The following is a 21,817-nucleotide window of genomic DNA, read 5'->3' as shown; positions in this document are numbered from 1 at the left end:
TTATAACAACATTTTCCCCCAGCTAGATGCTCTCAACTTTGGATAGAAATTGGTAGGAGGAAAGGTACACATAATTTTACAGAAAAAAATTTAAATACTTTTTTACAATTAAGTCTGTGTGTAACTTTGGAGAGTTTTCCATGAAACAGTCTATGCTGACATGCTTCGAAGAAAGCACCTGAGACATCTGGGAAAAAATGTTGGGCTTCAGAAAATAGGTTTTGAGGTGTTTTCAGCCTTAACATTTTCCAAAAGCAAAATCAAATATATCTCAAACAGTCATTGCAATTTTCACATTTATTTTTATTTATAATCATGGAACATGACTACCTTTTTTAAAAAAGAAAATTGAACAATGACTCATTTAACTAATCACTGAGTGTGTAGTTAAGAGAGTCATAGGGAGAATAATATTATATCTACTCCTGGGTAAGAAGATACAGTATCAGATTTGGTTTGCTTTGGCAATGAAAGATTACTGTACCTGGCTAGATGATTCCAATTCCTTCCAGTGGCTTTCTTCATGCAAGCTCTGCTCTGGTCTTGCAAAGCAGAAATAAATATTCTGTGGACCCTAACATACACACCTTGATGTTTTATTTGATTATGGTATACCTCAGTCCCATTTTTAAGGTTCAATTAAAAATCTGCACTAACCATGAAGCCTGTATTGACTAATTATTTTAGTGAAAATAATGATTCTATCTCCAAATCTCAAAACTCTACTAAATCTTTCATGATAACACTAATTTCATTTTCTATTTCAGAGTCCTCAGTTTATATGTATGTGTCATATAGTTCTTAGATATTTATAGTGTGGATCATATGTTACTGTTATTTTTTTTCCTTATAAAAGTAATAATATTCTAAATTCTATTATAAAAAATTTAAAAATTACTTATATCTGCACCCAAAGTTATCTTTATTTTTCTGCTTTCATTACCATTATGTATACATATACATAAATATCTACATAATAAAATAAGATCATGTGGAATACACTATATTTTATTCTTTTATTTTTAAGATAATTATGTGAGTAGACATATTTCCTTATGTTTATGTGGATCATAAATTTTAACAGCTGTATGCTATCAATCTGTACTGTATTATTTAAGCAGTTTCTAAAAATTTAATATATTATTATTTTATAATTTTTAATAAAATAAATTTAATGTAAATTTATATAAATACTTCTGCACATTTCTTTGTATTTTTCTAGATTCAAAAGTTTACTTTTTGACATTTTGCCATTTTTCTCTCTAAAACATTTATTCTACTTCCTACTCTAATAATCACTGACCCTATATCCCTCATCAATAATGACAAACAAGCATAAGCATTTTTTAAACAATTCACAGTTGTTATTTTGTAAATTTTTTGTTCATATAATTTAACCACTTTTTAATTGTTGAGGTTTTAAAAACTTCATTGATTATATATTAATGTTAAATGTTTTACTTCTAGAAATTAAACAAGTATAAACTTAATTTTTCATTTATTTTAATTGAAAATATTTTTAATTTACTTTTCTTGACAATACTTTCTCAAATTTACTCATCAAAACATCAATAAAAATCCCATCACTTTGGTTGTCTAACACATACACATTTTATGTAAGAAAAGAATGCTAGCTGGTGGAAAACTGAGTTCCAGTCAGCTCAATTTTTTTATTCACCATAGCTGTAACCTAATAGACAACTAAAACAGTTACTATATGAATAAACTAAAGAATGAAGGACTGAGTGATGCTTCTTCATCTGATACTTATTTTATACCATTTTTAGCTTTATGTCCACAAATAATGAGGTGGAAATTCTTACTGATCAAAATTTTGTAACTGTAACCTAATCAACAAAGCAAATGAGTAAAATAGAACCAGAAACTTGGAAATAAAGAACAAACTGACAGTAATCAGAGGGGAAGGGACAAGTGAAAGAACACCAACAGAGGGCTTATGGATATTGATGATGGGGGGGGATTGACTGTGGGAGTGGGGGGACAGGGTAGAGGAAGAAGGCAGGACAACAGTAACTGAACAAGAATAAATAAAAAAGGAAAAAGAAAATTAAAAGGTATGTTTGTTTCTTGCATCATCTTCTAAATAAATTTTTAAAATAGGAATTAATGTTGACTGGCCTTACCTTTCAAATAAACAAGCTGAGTTATGTGCACCCCTATTTTCTCAGCAGCACTATTTACAACAGTGAAGTTCTGGAAACAGTCCAAGTGTCCATCAGTAGATGAATGGATAAAATTTGTGGTACATTTACACAAATTTTACATGGCATACTGTGCAACTATGTAAAAAAGAAGAGAATCTTACCTTTCATGACAGCGTGGATGGACCTAGAGATTATTATGCTAAGTGAAATAAACCAGTCAGCAAAAGAAAAATACCATATGAACTCACTTATATGTGGAATCTAATGAACAAAATAAACTGATGAACAAAATAGTGACAGAGGTATGGACACATAGAACAGACTGGCAGCTGTCAGAGGGGAAGGGAGAGGTGGGCAAAGGGGGAAAATGGGGACATTTGTAATAGTGTCAACCATAAAGAAATCACTGAAAGTATTAACCTATGAGGAAATATAAATTATGCATCAGATAGTTTTGATATGTAAAAATACTAAATGTGTATAGAAGAAAAATTAATTGATATATTTCATATATCTGATAATATCTGATAATAACACATATAACTTTCGGTGAATTTAATGTGTTAAAATTGGTGCTTGAAAATTATAAGTGCATGGGAATGAATATACTAAAACAATTACTGGATAGTATGCCCTGTGCCATTTACTAATTTTAAAACTAGAAGAACAGGTACATGGAGAATTCACATTTTTTTTTTTGTCATTGCTAAAATGAAGGTATTTCAAAGTCCATGGAGAGCACACAATCAAGTTTTACATAAGAAGTTAGAAATATGTGCAAAATAGTGTGACATAAACTTCATCATATAAAAATTCAAATCACCATATCTGGAGAAAAATAGTTTGAAAATAATGTTTGGATGCTGAAACAACTTAGAAATCAGCAACAATGGGTAATTTTGAAAAAAAAATTTCAAAGTATAAAACTAGATTTTACTATACCTTAAAGTGTAGTATAGTGTAGTATTAAAATCGTGGAGGTATCTACTTAGAATAAAGTTCAAAAACCTTTAGGATGATTTAAAAAGCCTCAGCAAACTGCCACCTGAAGATTTCTACAGCTTCTCTCTACTTGCTTCCCTTGCATTATCAAAAATGTTCCTTGGCTTCTAGTCTGTGCAGTAAGTTAATTTTGTAATCAGGCTGGAGGGTAGTGGTAATCTCTAAATAATGATCACAGGGAATATGAACATAATGTTTTGTGGGTTACACATGTGTGAAGTTTTGTGTATGTTTGGAATGGGTGAGCATCTTGGAAAATTAAATTGTGATACCCAGGAAGAAATTAAATACATAAATATGGAATCCCTCTGAAAGTGACATAAGCTTTGATACTGATTTACTTCCATATTTTAGTAGAGGAGAAACTGATACCCAGTTAGTGCCTATTTGGCCATGATGCGTAACTACAGATGGCCTTCTTTTCTGTCTCTGAACATAAGGGCCTATATCATACCTATTGTTAACTATTTTGAATATTTTCCTCAAAGTAAAGATTGCTTTTATAGAGAAAAGTAAAGATTCAGTTGGAGATAGGCTGAGTTTTCAAGCCAATCCAATGTATATTTGATTTTGTCTTAATCAGAGTGAGTGATCGTGCCACTTGGCATGGAAACGAGAGACACTCATGCTGTCTATAGCTCATATCCACCTAAAATGTAAAGAAGGAAGAAGAAAGGAGAAAGAAATGTAAAAAGAAAGAAGATTTTACTTACTTTCAAATTTCACTCCTACCCAATTACATTTGTTCTTGAAATTATTTATTAAAATATACAAATAGATTTTAAATTTCTAATTTTTAATAACATGTAGAAAGTATATTGCATCATTTCACCAAATTGATGTTTAAGGTCATTACATTTATATAGATAATATATATCTATAATATACAATAAATATAATATTTTATTTGGAATTCCTATATAAAAATAAGATTTTTTTTCTTTTTAGTTTTTATTTGGGTGCATAGATTTGGTTCTTTGTTTCTCTGCAATTTGGGAAACTCAGACTTTGGGGTGTGGGAGTAATCTTACAAAGGCAAGAGACAAAATGACATTGGTTATTCATTACACCCTGGTCACAAGAGAGACCAAGATCTCTGGCAAATTCTATAATTTATATATATATAAAATACATATGGATTTTGTGTGTGTGTGTGTGTATTTGTAAATGTATGTATGAAAAATAGTTGCTATGAGGGGACAGTAGATACTATCAACTCCACAAGAATTACCCTCTTCCCAAGACTGAGTGTGTAAAAAGTATCATTGAAGGACTCTGAAGGTGGCATGTTTCTGCAAAACCCAAGCAACCACGTAAAAAACAGAAAATCCTAAGCAAGCTCATCAAGAAAAATGGAGAGAGGACCCAAATAAACACAATCAGTAATGAAAGAGGAGATTACAACTGACACCACAGAAATACAAAGGATTGTAAGAAATTACTACAAAGAACTGTATGCCAAGAAATTTGAAAACCTAGGTGAAATGGACAAATTTCTAGAAAAATATAATCTTCCAAAACTACATGAAGAAGAAGCAGAAAGCCTGAAAAGACCAATAACAGCAGATGAAATTGAAGCAGTAATCAAAAAACTCCTGACACACAAAAGCCCTGGACCAGATGGTTTCACAGGAGAATTCTATAAAGCATTTAAGGAAGAGCTACTAACCCCTATCCTTCACAGAGTATTCCAAAACATCCAAAATGATGGAAGACTCTCAAACTCTTTTTATGAAGCCAGCATCATTCTAATCCCAAAACCAGATGGAGACACAACAAAGGAAGAGAACTTCAGGCCAATATCGCTAATGAACATAGACGCTAAAATCCTCAACAAAATAATGACAAACTGCATCCAAAAATACATTAAAAAAAACATACACCATGACCAAGTGGGATTCATCCCAGGGATGCTAGGATGGTACAATATTCCCAAATCAGTAAATGTAATACATCACATAAACAAAAGCAAAGACAAAAATCATATGATCATATCAATAGATGCAGAAAAAACATTTGATAAGGTACAGCACCAATTTATGATAAAAACACTCAGAAAAATGGGAATAGAGGGAGCATTCTTCAACATAATAAAGGCCATATATGAGAGATCTACAGCCAACATCATACTCAATGGGCAAAAACTAAAATCTTTTCCACTAAGATGAGGAACAAGACAAGGTTGTCCACTTTCACCACTTCTATTCAATATAGTATTGGAAGTTTTAGCCACAGTGATCAAACAAGAAAAGGAAACAAAAGCCATCCAAATCAGAAAGGAGGAAACAAAACTGTCACTGTTTGCAGATGACATGATAATGTACATAGAAAATCCTATAGACTCCACCAAAAAACTGCTCAACCTAATAAACGAATTTGGCAAAGCAGCGGGATACAAACACAATATCCAGAAATCGAAGGCATTTTTGTACACCAACAATGAAGCAGCAGAAACAGAAGTCAAGAAAAAAATCCCATTTGATACAGCAAAAAGGAAAATAAAATACCTAGGAGTAAACCTAACCAAAGAGGTAAAAGACCTGTTTTCAGAAAACTACATGCCACTGAAGAAAGAAATCAAGGAAGACACAAACAAATGGAAACATATACCGTGTTCATGGATTGGAAGAATTAACATCATCAAAATGTCCATACTACCCAAAGCAATTTACACATTCAGTGCAATACCTATTAAAATACCAATGGCATATTTCACAGACATAGAACAAACACTTCAAAAATTTATATGGAACCATAAATGACCAATAGCTGCTGCAATTTTGAGAAAGAAGAGTAAAGTAGGAGTGATCATAATACCTGATACCAAACTGTATTACAAGGCCACTGTAATCAAAACAGCCTGGTACTGGCATAAAAACAGGCACATGAACCAATGGAACAGAATAGAGAGCCCAGAAATAAACCCAAGTCTCTACGGTCAATTAATATTTGACAAAAGGTGCAGCAACATAAAATGGAGTAACAATAGCATCTTCAACAAATGGTGTTGGGAGAATTGAACATCTACATGCAAAAAAAAAATGAAGCTTGAGCACCAACTTATACCATATACAAAAATAAATTCAAGGTGGATAAAAGATTTAATATAAGCTGTAACACTATTAAAGTCCTAAGAGGAGAACATAGGCAAGAAAATCTCAGATACTTCTGTCAGCAACATTTTTACTGATAGGTCCCCTAGAGCAAGGGACATAAAGGAAAGAATAAACAATGGGATTTCATCAAAATAAAAAGCTTCTGCATGGCTAAAGAAAACAATATTAAAATAAAAAGAGAACCAATCATATGGGAAAACATATTTGCCAATGATACCTCAGACAAGGGTTTAATCTCCAAAATATATAAAGAACTTACATGACTCCACTCTAAGAAGACAAGCAACCCAATTAAAAAAATGGGCAAAAGGCTTGAGTAGACACTTCTCCAAGGAGGACATACAGAGGATCCAGAGACACATGATAAGATTCTCAGCATCACTAGCTATCAGAGAGATGCAAATTAAAACCACAATGAGATACTACTTCACACCAGTCAGAATGGCCATCATAAACAAAAGCAACAAACAACAAGTGTTGGAGAGGTTGTGGAGAAAAAGGAACCCTAGTGAACTGTTGATGGGATTGCAGACTGGTGCAACCACTATAGAAAACAGTATGGAATTTTCTCAGAAAACTTAAAGTGGATCTGCTTTTTGACTCAGCAATTCCACTGCTTGGATTATATCCTAAGAACCCTGAAACACCAATCCAAAAGACCCTATGCACCCCAATGTTCACAGCAGCACAACTTACAATAGCCAAGTGTTGGAAGCAACCTAGGTGCCCATCAGTGAATGAATGGATCAAAAAACTATGGTACATTTACACAATGGAATTCTATGTAGCAGAAAGAAAGAAGGAGCTCCTATCCTTTGCAACAGCATGGATGGAACTGGAAAACATTATGCTAAGCGAAATAAGCCAGGCGGTGAAAGACAAATACCATATGATCTCACCTTTAACAGGAATCTAAACAACAAAACAAACAAGCAAGCAAAATATAACCAGACACTGAAAAGAGGCTGACAGTGACCAGAAGGGATAGGGGAGGGAATTTCAGGCAAAAAGGGGCAGGGTTTACAGGAACAAATATAAAGGACACATCAACAAAAACTAGGGGGGTGGGTAGAAATAGGAGGGAAGTGGGGAGGGCTGGGTGGGTGGTCTGGCATGGGAGTAAAAGACAGAAAACCATACTTGAAAACAATTAAAATAAAATAAAAATAAAATAAAATAAAAAGCAGAAAATCCTAGGTCCTATTAGCCATTGTTTCATTTAATAATAATGATAAATGAGCCCCTAAAGTATGCAAAGCACATTAACATGTGTCATATATTTTATTTACATTTAATCTTTGCAACAACACTGGGAGTAGAGATTATTATTCTTATTTCCAAGACTTTACATCATTCACATTTGGGGTCGATGTTGAGTCTCCTGCTTTGAAATGACATGTCTAGCTATAAAAAATTATTCAAGAGTACATAATAGTAAATAGAAGACCTACTGGTGCTTTATACCAAGTAAAACCTGAATATTTAAATAGAAGTTAAATATTTTAGAATTAAAATTTATGTTATTTTTATACTTTTATTTCAATAATAACATAAGATCATAATTTTATAGTTGTGCTTCTGAATATAGCAACCTTATGGATTACTTCAGATCTTCAAAAGAAACATTCAGTTAATTAAAATGATAATCACAGTTTATATTCTTGAACTCATTTTGGACCAACACTAATCTTATTAACTATTTAAGCATAATATCGTCAAAAATTGGATTGCATAATTTTTAATCCAAAATTTTTAAGGCAAATTCTCATTGTTAGAGATTAGCACAATTGCGATGATTTTGCCTACTAAAATTATTTTTATTCAACTATAGTATGCATAGGGAATAAACATTAATTTTCCCTAAGTGCTTAAATTTATTTTCTAAACATATATTTCCTATTAGTTAAACAAATCATAGTCCCTTTTGAATAAGCAATGTATATGAAGTTAGAAGTTAAAATTGTATTTGTAATCAACCTTTGAAATTAGCTATATTTGATAAGAAAGGCAGGTTCTTGATTCTGAAACTGTTAAACTATCTTTCATATATTACTCTCCTCATGAACATGGTAATTATTATGCTATAATTGCTAGTTAACTAAACATTAATTTACATGTGATTATGTTGTAATTTTAGCTAAAGATGTTTACACCAAAATGGAAGAATATTACTGTGCAATTAGATATTTTTTCTACCTTTATATTACATATTTGCATAGTTAGCAAATTGCATGAAAATTACCACATAAATATGAACATTAACAGAATTTTATAAACTATGTAGTTGATGTAAAAGATACTAATAAAACAAAGTGACATAAAAAGTTTCACAAAATAAAACACAGTAAGAAATTCTGTTTGAGGAACATTTGTGTTCTTAAGAATTTTTCGTTAGTTTAACAGGCTTGCAAATAGAGTAGACACCGTCAACTGTCAGGTGAATAAACTAAGAATTTTGAGACTCCAAATATGCAAAAGTGCATCAGGACATTTAATTCGCCAGTAAGGTACAGTGAAATAACTGAAAAATGAAAACAACCTGTGTAGACTCTTTAATACTTTTACCATAGAGGACTGAAGTTTTTTTTGTAAACTATATGAATATACTCAGTATGAGCTCTTACTACAACCATGTGGTATCTCTTTTTAAAGTTTAACTGTTCATATGAATTATTCATACCAAGATGAACCATTGCCAAATTGTATATTCGTATTTTCTCTCTATTAAATATGTATTTTCTTTTTTCCCCAAGATTTTGTTTATTTATTTTTAGAGAGGGTAAGGGAGAGAGAAAAAGAGGGGGAGGAACATCAATGTGTTGTTTCCTCCTGAGCATCTCCTACTGGGGACCTGGCCTGCAACCCAGGCATGTGCCCTGACTGGGAATCAAACCAGCAACTGTTTGGTTCACAGGCCAGTGCTCAGTCCTCTGAACTACACCAGCCAGGTATAAATATGCATTTTCTAGCTAAGAATCATTACTTTTTATGTGTTAATGCAACAAAAATTATAGGGTGCTTAAATATGGTCCAGATACTGTTCTAAGCTCTGTAGTTATCTATACTCATCTGTCCTCTTCTAGCTTACATTCATTTACTCTTGTATTACCATCACTAGTAGTTTGTTTTGTAGTGTGTTAGTAATAAAATTCAAACATCTTATCGTGACTTATATTGTCTCATGTGTGCCTGTCTGCCTCCTTCTCCAACCTCACATCTCATTACTTCCTATGTACCTTCTGCTGGGGGCATGTTACCTCCATTCTATTTCTACAAAACAAAAGACACACTTAACACTTCCTTGCCTCTGCTTCCTTTGGATACCGTTTTTCTTCCCATTTTTTTCATGAATAGTTTAATAATAATCCTCCAGGCCTCAACTCAAATGTTATGTCCCATAGAGATCTGATGTGACTACAAAGTTCCCTTTTGCATTGTATTATCCACCCTTTACTCAACATTTAACACAGGCTGTGTACCTGTTTCTGTCTCTCTGCCATACAGGAGCCTAAGCTGGAGTAAAGAAAAATATGGTGAACACTTAGAAAGTAATTGATTCATCAACAAAAAGTGGAAACTAGCTAAAAACAAAAAGATTCCATAATTTTTGTAAAGAAATGCTGTTTTTTATACCTTGGAGATTCACAAAACAAATTAGCATGTTAAGGCTCTACATATTTTATTTTGTTTGACCCAGAATTTCCAAAGAGTTTTTTGAACATGAAACCTTTATTGTTTGTTTTTCAAATAGCACCTACTATTAACATATCTTTTAACTATTGCTCTTTGGAACATTTGATGGCAAACATAAGCATTTATTTTATCCTACTGAGATTTACATAATTCATAATATAATTTAAATAAGCATTCTATGGTAACAGAGGCTTAAAGTACTGAGAGGACCAGAATGGGTTTTCTGAGTGAACCAAGTTTAGTTCCAAAAGAAAAGGCATTTGCCATTAGCTTTCTTGCCTATGGTTGGCAGTTGATGGAACAGTGCATGGAGTAATATGTTTTCCTTTTGCTTTCTAAATTTGTATTAAGCCCATAGCAATTCTGCAGCAAATTTAATGATGTTGTGGGGAAAATGTCTAATATAAAATATTTTATTATAAAAGTACCAAAGCATTAAGCCTATACTATATCTGCCTCTATGTTTGACAGCATGGAAAAAAGTACTATAGTCGTAGGGAGGAATGTACAATGTTGTTAGAAATGAAAGTGAAAACCTGAACTGAATAGACATTATTCCCTAGTGCTTAAGTCTGTGGGATGTTTTTATTGTGCTTTGTGTTTGACAAAACATAGTTTTTCATGCTCAAATTTTTTGGAAGTTTAGCCTGTTCTGGCATAATGGATTAAGTTATAAATTCTCTTGCCATTTCTGAAATGATATGTGGAAATATATTTATGAAATGATGTGTTGTGGCATATTTACTATAATTCCTATGAAAGAGTTTCAAATTTTTAATGAAAAGGGAAGATGTATTTTAAAGGATTTAGAAGTCTTTTTCAGGGTACTAGTTTTATCTACTCTTACTTAGATTAATGAGTTAATAAGCTTCCACTTAAAAATATTGATTACTACAAATGAATCTTAAGTAAAATAAAAAAATCCTGTCCTAGATCTTGGACATTATAGCATTTTCTATCAACTACTACTTCTCAAAAATTAAAGGAAAAATAATGTCTATTTCTAGTGAATCTATTTAAGGCTGAAATTCAAGTTACTTGGATTATTATCAGTGTAAGAAAGTGTACTTTCTAATACAATAGACCATGTCCTTTGAGAACCTGCCACACAAACACTATTTTCTTTCTAAAATAGGTGAATCTCAATAAGGCCAGTTAGCTGATAGATTTTTTATTTTTTTAAAGATTTTATTTATTTATTTTCAGAGAGGAAAGGGAGGGAGAAAGAGAGAGAGAGAAAAACATCAATGTGCGGTTGCTGGGGGTCATGGCCTGCAACCCAGGCATGTACCCTGACTGGGAATCGAACCTGCGACACTTTGGTTCGCAGCCTGCGCTCAATCCACTGAGCTAAACTTTTTATTTTTTATAGATTACTTGGGTTGAACCATTAACCTGGTGGCCATTAAGTGCTATTAAATGGAAATTAAGTATTATGTTTATTTACAGAATCAGAATTCAAAAGCAAGCCAGAACTCAAAAATGGTCCTACAGAATGAGGATTTTTATTGATAAAATGTATCAAGGACTAGAGATGTAAGCTTTGAAATAATGTATAAATCATTGCTAGCTGAAATCAGACAAACGTGTAAATGTCCAGGAGGGAATTACAGATGGGATAGAACAGGAAGCAACTGCAAACTCAGCTTTTTTTTTCAAACATTGTACCTTTTATCGGAGCATACATAATGTATCTACAAAGTAAGTACTTGGCAAATGTCTACTGAATGACCATATGATTCCCAGGATGAATTAGTCAGCTCAAAGTCCAAATATGGGGGCTCTGGCTGGTGAGTTATCTAGGCTTTGATCAAGCAACTTCCCCTGAAAGTGTTATGTTAGAATAATAATCCCACACATCAGATTTCTGTGGAATATACGAGTCCCATCTCTAGCTCCTCTCCCCACCACAGACACAGCAGTGGGATAAAGTTGAGGAGTTTATTTGTGAAATATCAGAGGCAGACAGTCCAAATGACAGAAAGAAAATTGAAAATGACCCTTCAAGTCAAGCAGGGGCTGGGCCTTGACTTCCCCAGAAGGACAAAAAACTGGGGTTAACAACAACATTCTCTGGCAGCCACCGTGCCAGGGCATGAGAGTCTCAACAAGGACTGGCTGCCACCCCCAAACGAAGGTGGGGAGGAGACAAAGACTGTTTATAGAATCAATGCAAAGGCAATGAAAACTGTAAGGAGAGTCCGGGAGAAACTGAGAGGTGGGGAGGACCTTCACAAAGAGTCCCAGTCTTTTGGCTCTGAGCACCTCAAATACATTTACCAGTAGTTCCATGAAATGTTACTGAAAAGGTAAAATGCCTAATGTTTTCAAGAGTTCCCCTAGACTTTGCCCCATGTGCCATATCATACTGTCAGATGTACATGGCAGAGACCAAAGGCCACATGATTGAAGAAAGAAAACCAAGAATAAGCCCTGCTGTTCTTTAAGGAGAGAGGAAGGAGTTGAAGGCTGCTGGGACCTGTCCCACGGAGGCCTGGGTTCTCTAAAGCAACTTCCCAGAAGCAGCCTGGCAAAGTTCTAGGTGAAGGGTCTCACCTTTTGCCACCCGTGCTTCAATGTACTCTATTCTCCGTTCAAGGGCTGTCAGTTTCTCATTTAGTGTTGCGAGTCTTGAACGACAAGACAGATTGAATGAGTTGAGAAAGTACGCAATTTTCTTGATGCTGCTGGTGATGAGCTCAATGTACTTCCGATTGGCCCAGTCCTGGTGAATTTCCCACCGCACTGGGTCCTCCTGTCCAGCCACAGCTGCCGCCAAAGGAAGAGCCAACTTTTTTTTTTTAATACTGGAAATCAATATTGAAAGGGTAAGAGAAGAATCCCTTTTCAGAGACACAAAAAAGAGTGGTTTTAGAGCAGAATAATAAAATTTTCAATAAAGGTGGTCAATAGTGTTAAGAGAGGCATTGGAGCCAAAATTTTATGTAGCTGGTCTGTATTATCAAGTTAAAAGCACCTTATACATCAACTAAGATAATCACAACATGTTCAGATGAGAAACTGAGGCACAGGGAATAATTTGTGACAGTCAGCATTAATCATTCAATGAACATTTATTGAGCACCTACTATATTCTAAGAACTTAGCTGCTTTTCATGTAAAAATACTTGTCCTGCCTTTAAGGACTTTAGAAAGGGCAATAAGTGGGTAATTATCATACAATATGATACATATGGTAAGAGAGTTCTATGTTCAAAGATCATAGCTATGTTATAGGTCAATGTTATTTTGGTGAAAGTTATTAAGGCACAACCAAAAAATGTTTTTCAGAGAATATGATAATGGAAGAGTTTGAAGGCTGAACAAGAGATGCAAGCCACAGAATGAAGAAAGATCATTACTGGCTGAGGCACAAAGTGTGTGTAAAAGCTTGGGAAATGAAACAACTCAGTGTCTATAATATTGGGATATGTTGACAGCTGTCAGAGGGGAGGGGGGTTGGGGAAACTAAAAAAGGGAAGGGATTAGCCAAAAGAACAAAGAAGTATATGCATACATAACCCATGAAGACAGACAATAGTGTGGTGATGGTCTGAAGGAAGGGGGTAGGGGCTGGGTGGGTGTAGTCAAAGTGGGAGGAATGGGGGCATCTATAATATTATCAATAATAAAAATAAAGGGAAAAAAAGAAAGAAAACTCTTGTTTGCCATGGTTTCTTGGTTGTTTTTTCATGTTTCACCTCCATTAATGTCACATAGGCTTATACTAAAAAATAAAATCAGACAAAAGTGAAGCTTTCGATGTAGTATTATCTCTGGCAATCTTTAATTTTCTAGCCTATAATTGAAGGACTTTAGTAGTACTTAATACATTTATTGAATGATAACCTCTGTCTCTACTTGCTGGTATAGATGGTGCATTTTTATCGTATAGTGTATACTAAGTCATATTTACTCTTTGATTATATTTGGTTGTATTTTGAATATATTTGGTTGTAATTAACTAAAAAGAAAATGTGTTGTCAATCCATTAAATTCAAAATCACAAATGCAACCTCCTATAACAGCCAGGCAAACAAAATCCCTGAAAGAAGCTGGCAGGATGCCAAGTGCATTTGCATACTTTTTGTGGTTGGTGGAGCTGAGATAAGATGAGGAGACCCTGAGCCTCAGGGGAGCTTACTGCTTCCTTGTAGGAAAGTAAGTTCCAATTAAAAGCACATTTAGTCTGAAATAGCCCTTAAATACTCTAACCTATCAGTTTAATTTAAGACTAATTTAAAATTGAGCTGCCTTTTATTCTTATATTTTATATTGAAGTTATTTACAGAACTTTTATGATATAAATATAACCACTATTTTCTATGTAATTCTTTTGATATGTTATTTTTTGAAAATTTTATTTTGTTTTCTAAAGTTGCTCTGTCTTCCCTTCTATGTATTGCTTTGTTAAAGAAAAAGAATTAAATGCAAAACATAGTTCTAACAGTTTTAATATGAGTACACTGTGGTGAGAAAACACAATTTAAGTATTCACTGAGGACAACATGAAATAACAAAACAATAAGACTTACTTTAGGAACACAACATCTATTAGGGGAGGCACAAAAAACTACATTCTGGAAAAAATCATATAGCATAATTTTCAGCAGCAGGAGAAAACAGTTAACAAAAAATTGATGTGCAATGAAACATTTCTATTCTAGACATTATGATATTTAAGTGCATTTTCAAATTAAGCAATTTAAATTTAAGGAATGCCATATAAGGCATACATCTCATCCTCACCCTAATAAATCTGATGACACAATATTGTATTATCAAGTATACTGAGTTAATAACGAAATTTTAAAATCATTAGCTAAAACAGATAAATCACCTCATAATCTACAATGTTGCCACTACTATAGCTCAGTATATCATCAGAATATGCAATTACAGTTCATAAAACTTTATCAGAAAATATGTAATGCAACAATGATCAATGTATGTACCATTCAAAATAGAGAATTAGTCCCTCCTGGTGACTCAGTTGGTTAGAGCGTTGTCCTGTGAACCAAAATTTGCAGGTTTGATTCCCAGTCAGGGCACATACCTAGGTTGCCGGTTCGATCTCCAGTCTGGGTGAGTATAGGAGGCAACAAATTGATGTTTCTCTCTCATATCATAAGGTTTTTAGAGATTATTCAGCTCCACTGATCAGCACTGATCTAATTTTCCAAACCAGTATCGTTTCTCAGTCTTTAATCTTTTGTGTCTTGACTTTAGGCATGACCTCTACTGGAAATTCCATACATTTTTGTTATATAATTCATATTATTTTTCCATGTATAATGTCATTAGAAAGTTTATCTCATTCCCTTTAATCTAGCATATAACATGGCTCTCCATTAGAATCATGGGCGGAAAAAGTTTCTGACTCCAATAAATGTATTACAACCAAGATGGTAATGACTTATTTAATGAGGTTTTTTTTGTTTTTTTTTTTTTTGCTTTCAAGTATTTTTTTTTCTGCTCGCCTTTATCCTGCTTAGGATAAAGCTTTATCCTCCTTGAAACAAATTCAAACAAGAAAAATATTTCTATTCACTCATGAATTAATTTAGTAAATAGACTGTTTTTCCTATACAGTTGTATTTTTTTTAAATAGGCCATTTGTGTCTATTTATATTATATTTAAAAATATTATAAACTTTGAAAGTAGCTTATCAAACAATTATAAACAAATAAACACAACCAACCAAGAAATAAAATGCTGTTCCTTATTCTCTGTAATCATAATCAGCTGTTGTTCATGTATCTTTAACCTCACATAAGGGACCTCCTGCTTTGTCCCCATTCTTTCCCTGTTTGGTCCTCTAGAGGCTTCAGGTCTGCTTCTCACAACTTGAATTGCTATATCCTTTAAAACTGAGCCTTTGCTCTTCTGTTTTCTCTTTCTGCACCTTTCTGGCAATGTTATCTCTCACTGCAGTATCAACAGTCCTTTCAAATTACAGCCCTTTCCTCAGCTTCTCCCCTTAGCTCTCACCACAACTGCCTGCTCTTAGACATACCAACCTAAATGTTAGTTTGCTACATCAGTGTGGCTGGCAACTCTATCCCCAGCTTGCTCCCCTTACTGACCGACCAGCTTTCTGTATGTGGCATCATCCTACACCCAGTCATCCTACCCACAGTTTTCAGTCTATTCTGAGTAAACAAATTTCCTCAGTAGTTCCTAAAAAAAGCCAGCAGGAAATTCATTGTGTGGGTTTCTGGGTTCCACCTCTCTCTACTCCCTTTCAGCCAGAGCAGCTGTATGTTTATTTATTTGATACACAGGATTTCTGGATAAAATTTTACCAGTACAGTAGGCAGGTGAACATATAGACAAACAAGCCTGAAAGTCACTGGCTATTTGAAAAATCTCGAAGCCATTCTTAATCACTTATTAACACAACCCCCCTCTCATGAACAATCAACACCTCAATACTTTTATACTGGTATTTACATCTCCTGGAAAACTGGAATGTTTTCCTAATGCTAGACAATAAAGTTGTCATACATTAATGGATCCCCTCAATATTTTGGGTCTCTTTTTAGAGATTTATCACCTCTAAACAAATGTTATTATTTTATCTATTTCTTTCAGAAAGTCTCCTTCCATAACGTATCCCTATCACCCAACTCTTCATGAGATATTTCTACTTATTCAAGTGGTAGCACAAAGAAACCTGTACTGAAACTCCAGGCAAGTGTTGCATCTTTCTCCTCAGAACTTCTATAGCATTTTTTTACTCAGGTCTACTTCACATATTCCATTTCATGCTGAATGGTAAATATTAAGGACATAACTTTGATTTATACTGCTCTCCTGGGTCTATGAGATTTGTTTGTATCTTATTTGTAACACCTTTTATATCTACCAGAATGTCTAATATAAAACACTTTAAAATACATTTAATAAATCCATGTATTTTTTAAAGTTCTTTGTTTTTCAGACAAAAAACAAAGAATATCAGTATAATAGTTCCCTGCTTTCATAAAGCCAGTAGGCCATGGAAAAAGGACTCATATTTATTAACTCTCTGCCCTAGTGGTAAGAAATATTCTGAGATATTCACCGTGATATGCACCTGAATTATTCACTCAATATGTTTCTAGCAAATTTAGTGTGAACTGGCCCAAGGGATACTCGAAAGAAGTTCCAAAAGATCATTGGAGATTTCAGTTCAAGTCGGTTTATTTATTCAATGTTTTTTATCAGAAACCAGCTACAGATTTAGTCACCAAAAAGTCTTTCTCACAGAGTTTCTAGTAAGCTCATCAAAATCCATATGTTGAAGAAGAGTGTTCTATCTCAACAATATGTGCTGAGTTGAGTCTGCTTTATTAAAAAGCACACTTCAGTCTCTTTTGCAGAACGCATAACTTCATCACCAAGCTTATTACCAAAAAGAACATATATTTCATAAAGAATTTCCACAATTAAACTCTCTGCTTAGGCTACTCTTTTTAAAATGGTCTCTGTATAGGTAGAATGAACACAGTTTTCTAGTTTCTCATTTCAAAACCAGATGCACCTCCCAAGTGATGTACTGCTCTCATAACTAAGGTAAGAAGTCAATAGCATGGACCAGTGGTTGCCAATGCTGGCTGATGATCAGTATAACCAAGAAGACTTTACAAATTCATATTCCAGGTATCTAAAGCCAGGTCTATATTATCAGAATTCCCAGGGGATGTGAGGTGTGTGTGTGTGTGTGTGTGTGTGTGCGCACACACATCAACACACATATATACACCCCAACACCACCTCCTGAGGTTTCTAAACATAAACTAGATTTGGCAAACATAGATAAAAACTTAGTGCTTCTCTAGGGAATAAAACTCGAGTGATTGTTTAAGATTAGACTTAAACTCTAGAGGGAAATAAACAACAACACAGAAAACATGCTAGCAGCAAGGTAACAAAGTTGGGCTCTGTTTAGTTTCTCTAAACTCTGGCGAAAAAACACTGTAATATTACTGAATATGTTCATCAGTGTCTAGAGAATAATCTTCCAGATCTTCCATAGCACAAATTAACCTTAATTTAACTAGGAGATTCTATAGTTATAATCGAGGTATTAGAGTCAATGGCATTAAGTATCACTAAAAGAAATTGATTGCATCAACTGATATTTTGTTTTGCAAATCCATACTTTATTAATAAGTATTTATTTTCCTAAAAGTTTATTTTTTATTAAATATATTTCTTAAGTAAATTTTTAAGGATTTATTTCTTAAAGCATAAAAATTTAAAGTAATGAAATTTTAGAGTAAAAACTGGATATGCTATGAATATTATTGCATGAAGAACTATTTTGCTCATTTGTTTATATAACAAATACTTATTTATCATTTCCAGATACCAGATACTAAGCTGGGCACTAGAAATACAAAGACAGATGAAATTATTTTCATGGTTTTAGGGTCCTTGAGATTAGCAAATCTGCATCCAACTTTTAAATTTCTCTACAACCTGATTTTCTATTTATATGTTATTAATTTTTTCAGTACATCTTATTATAGTCATATCAAATTTCCCAGCTTTTTTAGAATGATATGAATTGTGATAAAATGTTTTAGAGGATTATAGATTATAAAATATAACACTTAGCATATAAATTTTCAAATTTAATTGTTAATTCATTATTTTTGTTACTCTAGCAAACAGTGAATTAATTTATCTATAAAAATGTTATCCATTTTGCATAAAAGTATGGCATGCAATTTATTCAAATTGAATGACATTATAACCTGACTTAAGATTTAGAAAAATTAGCTGAAGAATAAATGTATGAAGCATGAACAACCCTGGCAAATTTGCCACACACCACAGTAAGAATGGTAAAAATAGAAAGGGTATCAAGATAGTTGAAAAACTCTGTATGAGAATGGGCTTTAGGAAAACTATTGAGGAAAACATACAGTAGTTTTCACTCTTGTGTGGAATTAGAAGACCAGGCATGGTACATTTCTATGTGATTAGAGTTGATGGTACAATATTAACTAATAAAAGCCCCAGGACTTAATTTGCTTTTCTTTTGGGTTTCTCATTCTTAGCAAGGTCAAATACATGTTTTACCTGTTATGATTAAAATAATTATTTTGCATTGTTTGCATTGGAAAATGGTCAGGATTCAAAATAGTCTGGAAAAAATGTAATAATATGTAAAAATAACTGGGATTTGGAGAGTTCGGATATTAATTTTAAAAATCACCTGTGAGAGTTGGCTGGCACTTAGTTGGTTTGTACAGATGTGGCTCGACTGGGCATATTCCGGCAGACATCCAGTTTCAGTGGTCAGGCCTCTGTTTTGACTGATCAGAGTTCTGGCCTCCTACTGTTAAATGTTATGGCTACTTTTCTCTTGGGAAGTATAACTAAAAAATGTTAGTTATTGTAAAAGTATGGGTTGACCCTGGAATTAATATACTCACTTTTTTAAGAGCTCTAAAAGCATAGGGTAGATGTAGTAAATATCTTGTCATGGCAGAGCAAATGGAAATAACAGGTATTTTCTTGTCTTCAAATTCAGCATGATTGAAGAATTCCATAAGGCTTCTAAAAAGGATCATGTGATTTCAAGTTACATACATAGTTTGGAACAAAGATGAAAGTTCAATCACATTTCTGGCTGTATTTTCCATATTTCACACTGAGTCAGAAGAATTTGTTTACAAGTGTCTTCTGCTGGCACCCTGTTGGGAGGTGCTGAAATAGATGACATAATGATATTTAGGAAGGGAAAAGAAGGAGACCCCCTGCACCCTCTGGGAATAAGAAGACTTACCAGAAATACGATATACAAGGTAAAATCCTATCCACGGAAGTGGATATAAAAAAGAACTGTTGAAAAATAGAGAGTGAGAAAGTGAATTTTTAATCACAGATAACAATTCAAAGCGTGGCTACATGAACACTAATTTGAGGTAATAATGAGAACCTGTTGTGTTAAGAGTTGAACTATATAAATATTCAGTTATCATGCAAAACTGAGATTATTTTATTTTCTGATTGGTTAAATGAGTGGTTCTCACCTGGGGGAATTTTGCCTATTCCAGGGGCTTTCAGCAATGCCAGAATACATGTTTGCCCCCACTAGGGTGGTCCTAGTGGGCGTGTTGTTAACCCCCTACAGGATATGGGGTAGACAGTCTTCCACAATGAAGAAATATGCAGCTCAAACCATCACTAAGACCACACTGGGAAATACTGGGCTAACTTAACAGAAAACAACATTTAATTAAGTATAGCCTCTTCCAGTTAATGGGGTATTTAAGCCTCAGAAATATCTGTATTGATTTTTTAAAAATCCACTCTAAACTTATTGTTTTTGTAACATAGTGTTCTACATTTTTTACATTTTCTAATGCAAACTAATTTGTATTCAATTTTGGGGGTTCACTTTCTATCATTTTTTTCTCCTTACTTTCTCCTATACTTACTTGGCATATATTCCTTTTATTTCCTGTGTTGCTTTCTCACTTTAAGTTCTATTTCTACTACTGAATTAATAGTTTTCCTGTACTACTTCCTATACAGACAGTGATGCCTTGTTTTCCCCCAAATTGCTGGCCAAATTCTAATTGAATAGTTACATTTCACCTTTCAGGATTTATCTTGTAGTTTCTATTGTGAAATGTTCGGCAATTTTCTTACATGCTTGAAATATATAATCTTTAGGTATTGTAACATTTCAAGTGACAGAAGAAAAGAGAAGACCAATGCTCAACCATCTATCTACACATACTGTTACTTAAAAAAATTCTGAAGATTTAAGGGTTCTGGAAAAAGGAGGAGTACTGGTGGCAAAGATTCACTGGTCTGTACGTCACTCTCTGTCTCCCTTGTTAATGATGTTCTGTGTTACTTAAATAGCAATAGCAAACATTGATTTAATTTAACAAACTAATATAGAGCTTTTTATGTGACAGACATTGTTTAGGCACATTAAAAATAAATTTACTGAATCTTTCTAAAACATAAAATATAGGTATGATTATTCTCATTTTATAGATAAGAGAATGGAGGCAGAGAAAAATTAAGTAACTTGTAAAAGCCATTTAAGTAAGAAGTTGCAGAGCTTGATTCAAACCCAGATAGTCTAATTCTATAATCTACACTTTTAAACACTAAACTATGCTATCTCTCCCCAAATTTTGTATTAATATCATGTATACTTACAGAAACACATATATACAAGTTATTTATTTACATAAAATAGTTAGAAAAGAGTCATATAAACTTAATACTATAATTATTAGCTTACTTGACATGCACAGCAACCTTAGGAGATAGGTACGTTTTTTGTGTGTTTGGAGTAGATAGAATAGCCTCAGATCAGTTAAAGAACTTGCTCCAAATTATACAATTAATCAGTGGAAGAAATATAATGTGAACCTAGAAAATTTGGCACTAGTCCACAATCTAAAACACTAGCTTTCTACTAAAAACTTTGTAAATAACTTACACACACTGAGTAATTTTTTAGTATAAACTTTAACTGGGAACTGGTCTCAGCCTTTGCAAATTGTTTTCTAGCTTGCTATTCTACTTCAAATATTCAGTAGGAAAGGCTGTGCAGGTAGGTTTCTTAATCTTATAGCATATATACACACCCTTCTTATGTTAGCTGAAGGTGTATTTTTTTTCTGGACATTATTCCATGCCCCTCTGAATTCCAGGTAAAATGCCAGCCATGCAAATATATCTTTAAAAATACATAAAATCTTTTTGCTACCTTAGCCATGATGTCTCTGTTTGATTATGTTCTCAGTGTTATCCCACCAATCGCTGCTGTGCAAATAATGAAAGTCTTACTTCTAATAATTTTATAACTAAAATAATGT

At 33.4% G+C, this 21,817-nt stretch overlaps 1 protein-coding gene across 1 annotated transcript; it reads right to left on the bottom strand.

Moving 5' to 3' along the window:
* Nucleotides 1–12,110: 12,110 nt before the first annotated feature.
* LOC114512923 (protein BRICK1-like) lies at nt 12,111–20,055 on the bottom strand. The gene is made up of 2 exons (XM_036016527.1): nt 20,006–20,055; nt 12,111–12,783 (listed from the first exon to the last, which is right to left on the bottom strand). The coding sequence occupies exons 1-2, from the start codon at nt 20,053–20,055 to the stop codon at nt 12,480–12,482; spliced, it is 354 nt and encodes a 117-aa protein (XP_035872420.1). The 3' UTR covers nt 12,111–12,479.
* Between the last annotated feature and the right edge of the window lie 1,762 nt (nt 20,056–21,817).

Source organism: Phyllostomus discolor, chromosome 2 (genome assembly GCF_004126475.2).
Source record: "Phyllostomus discolor isolate MPI-MPIP mPhyDis1 chromosome 2, mPhyDis1.pri.v3, whole genome shotgun sequence".
NCBI lineage: Eukaryota > Metazoa > Chordata > Mammalia > Chiroptera > Phyllostomidae > Phyllostomus > Phyllostomus discolor.
The sequence above is the reverse complement of the archived record's forward strand: the minus strand, read 5'-3'. Positions and strand labels throughout refer to the sequence as shown.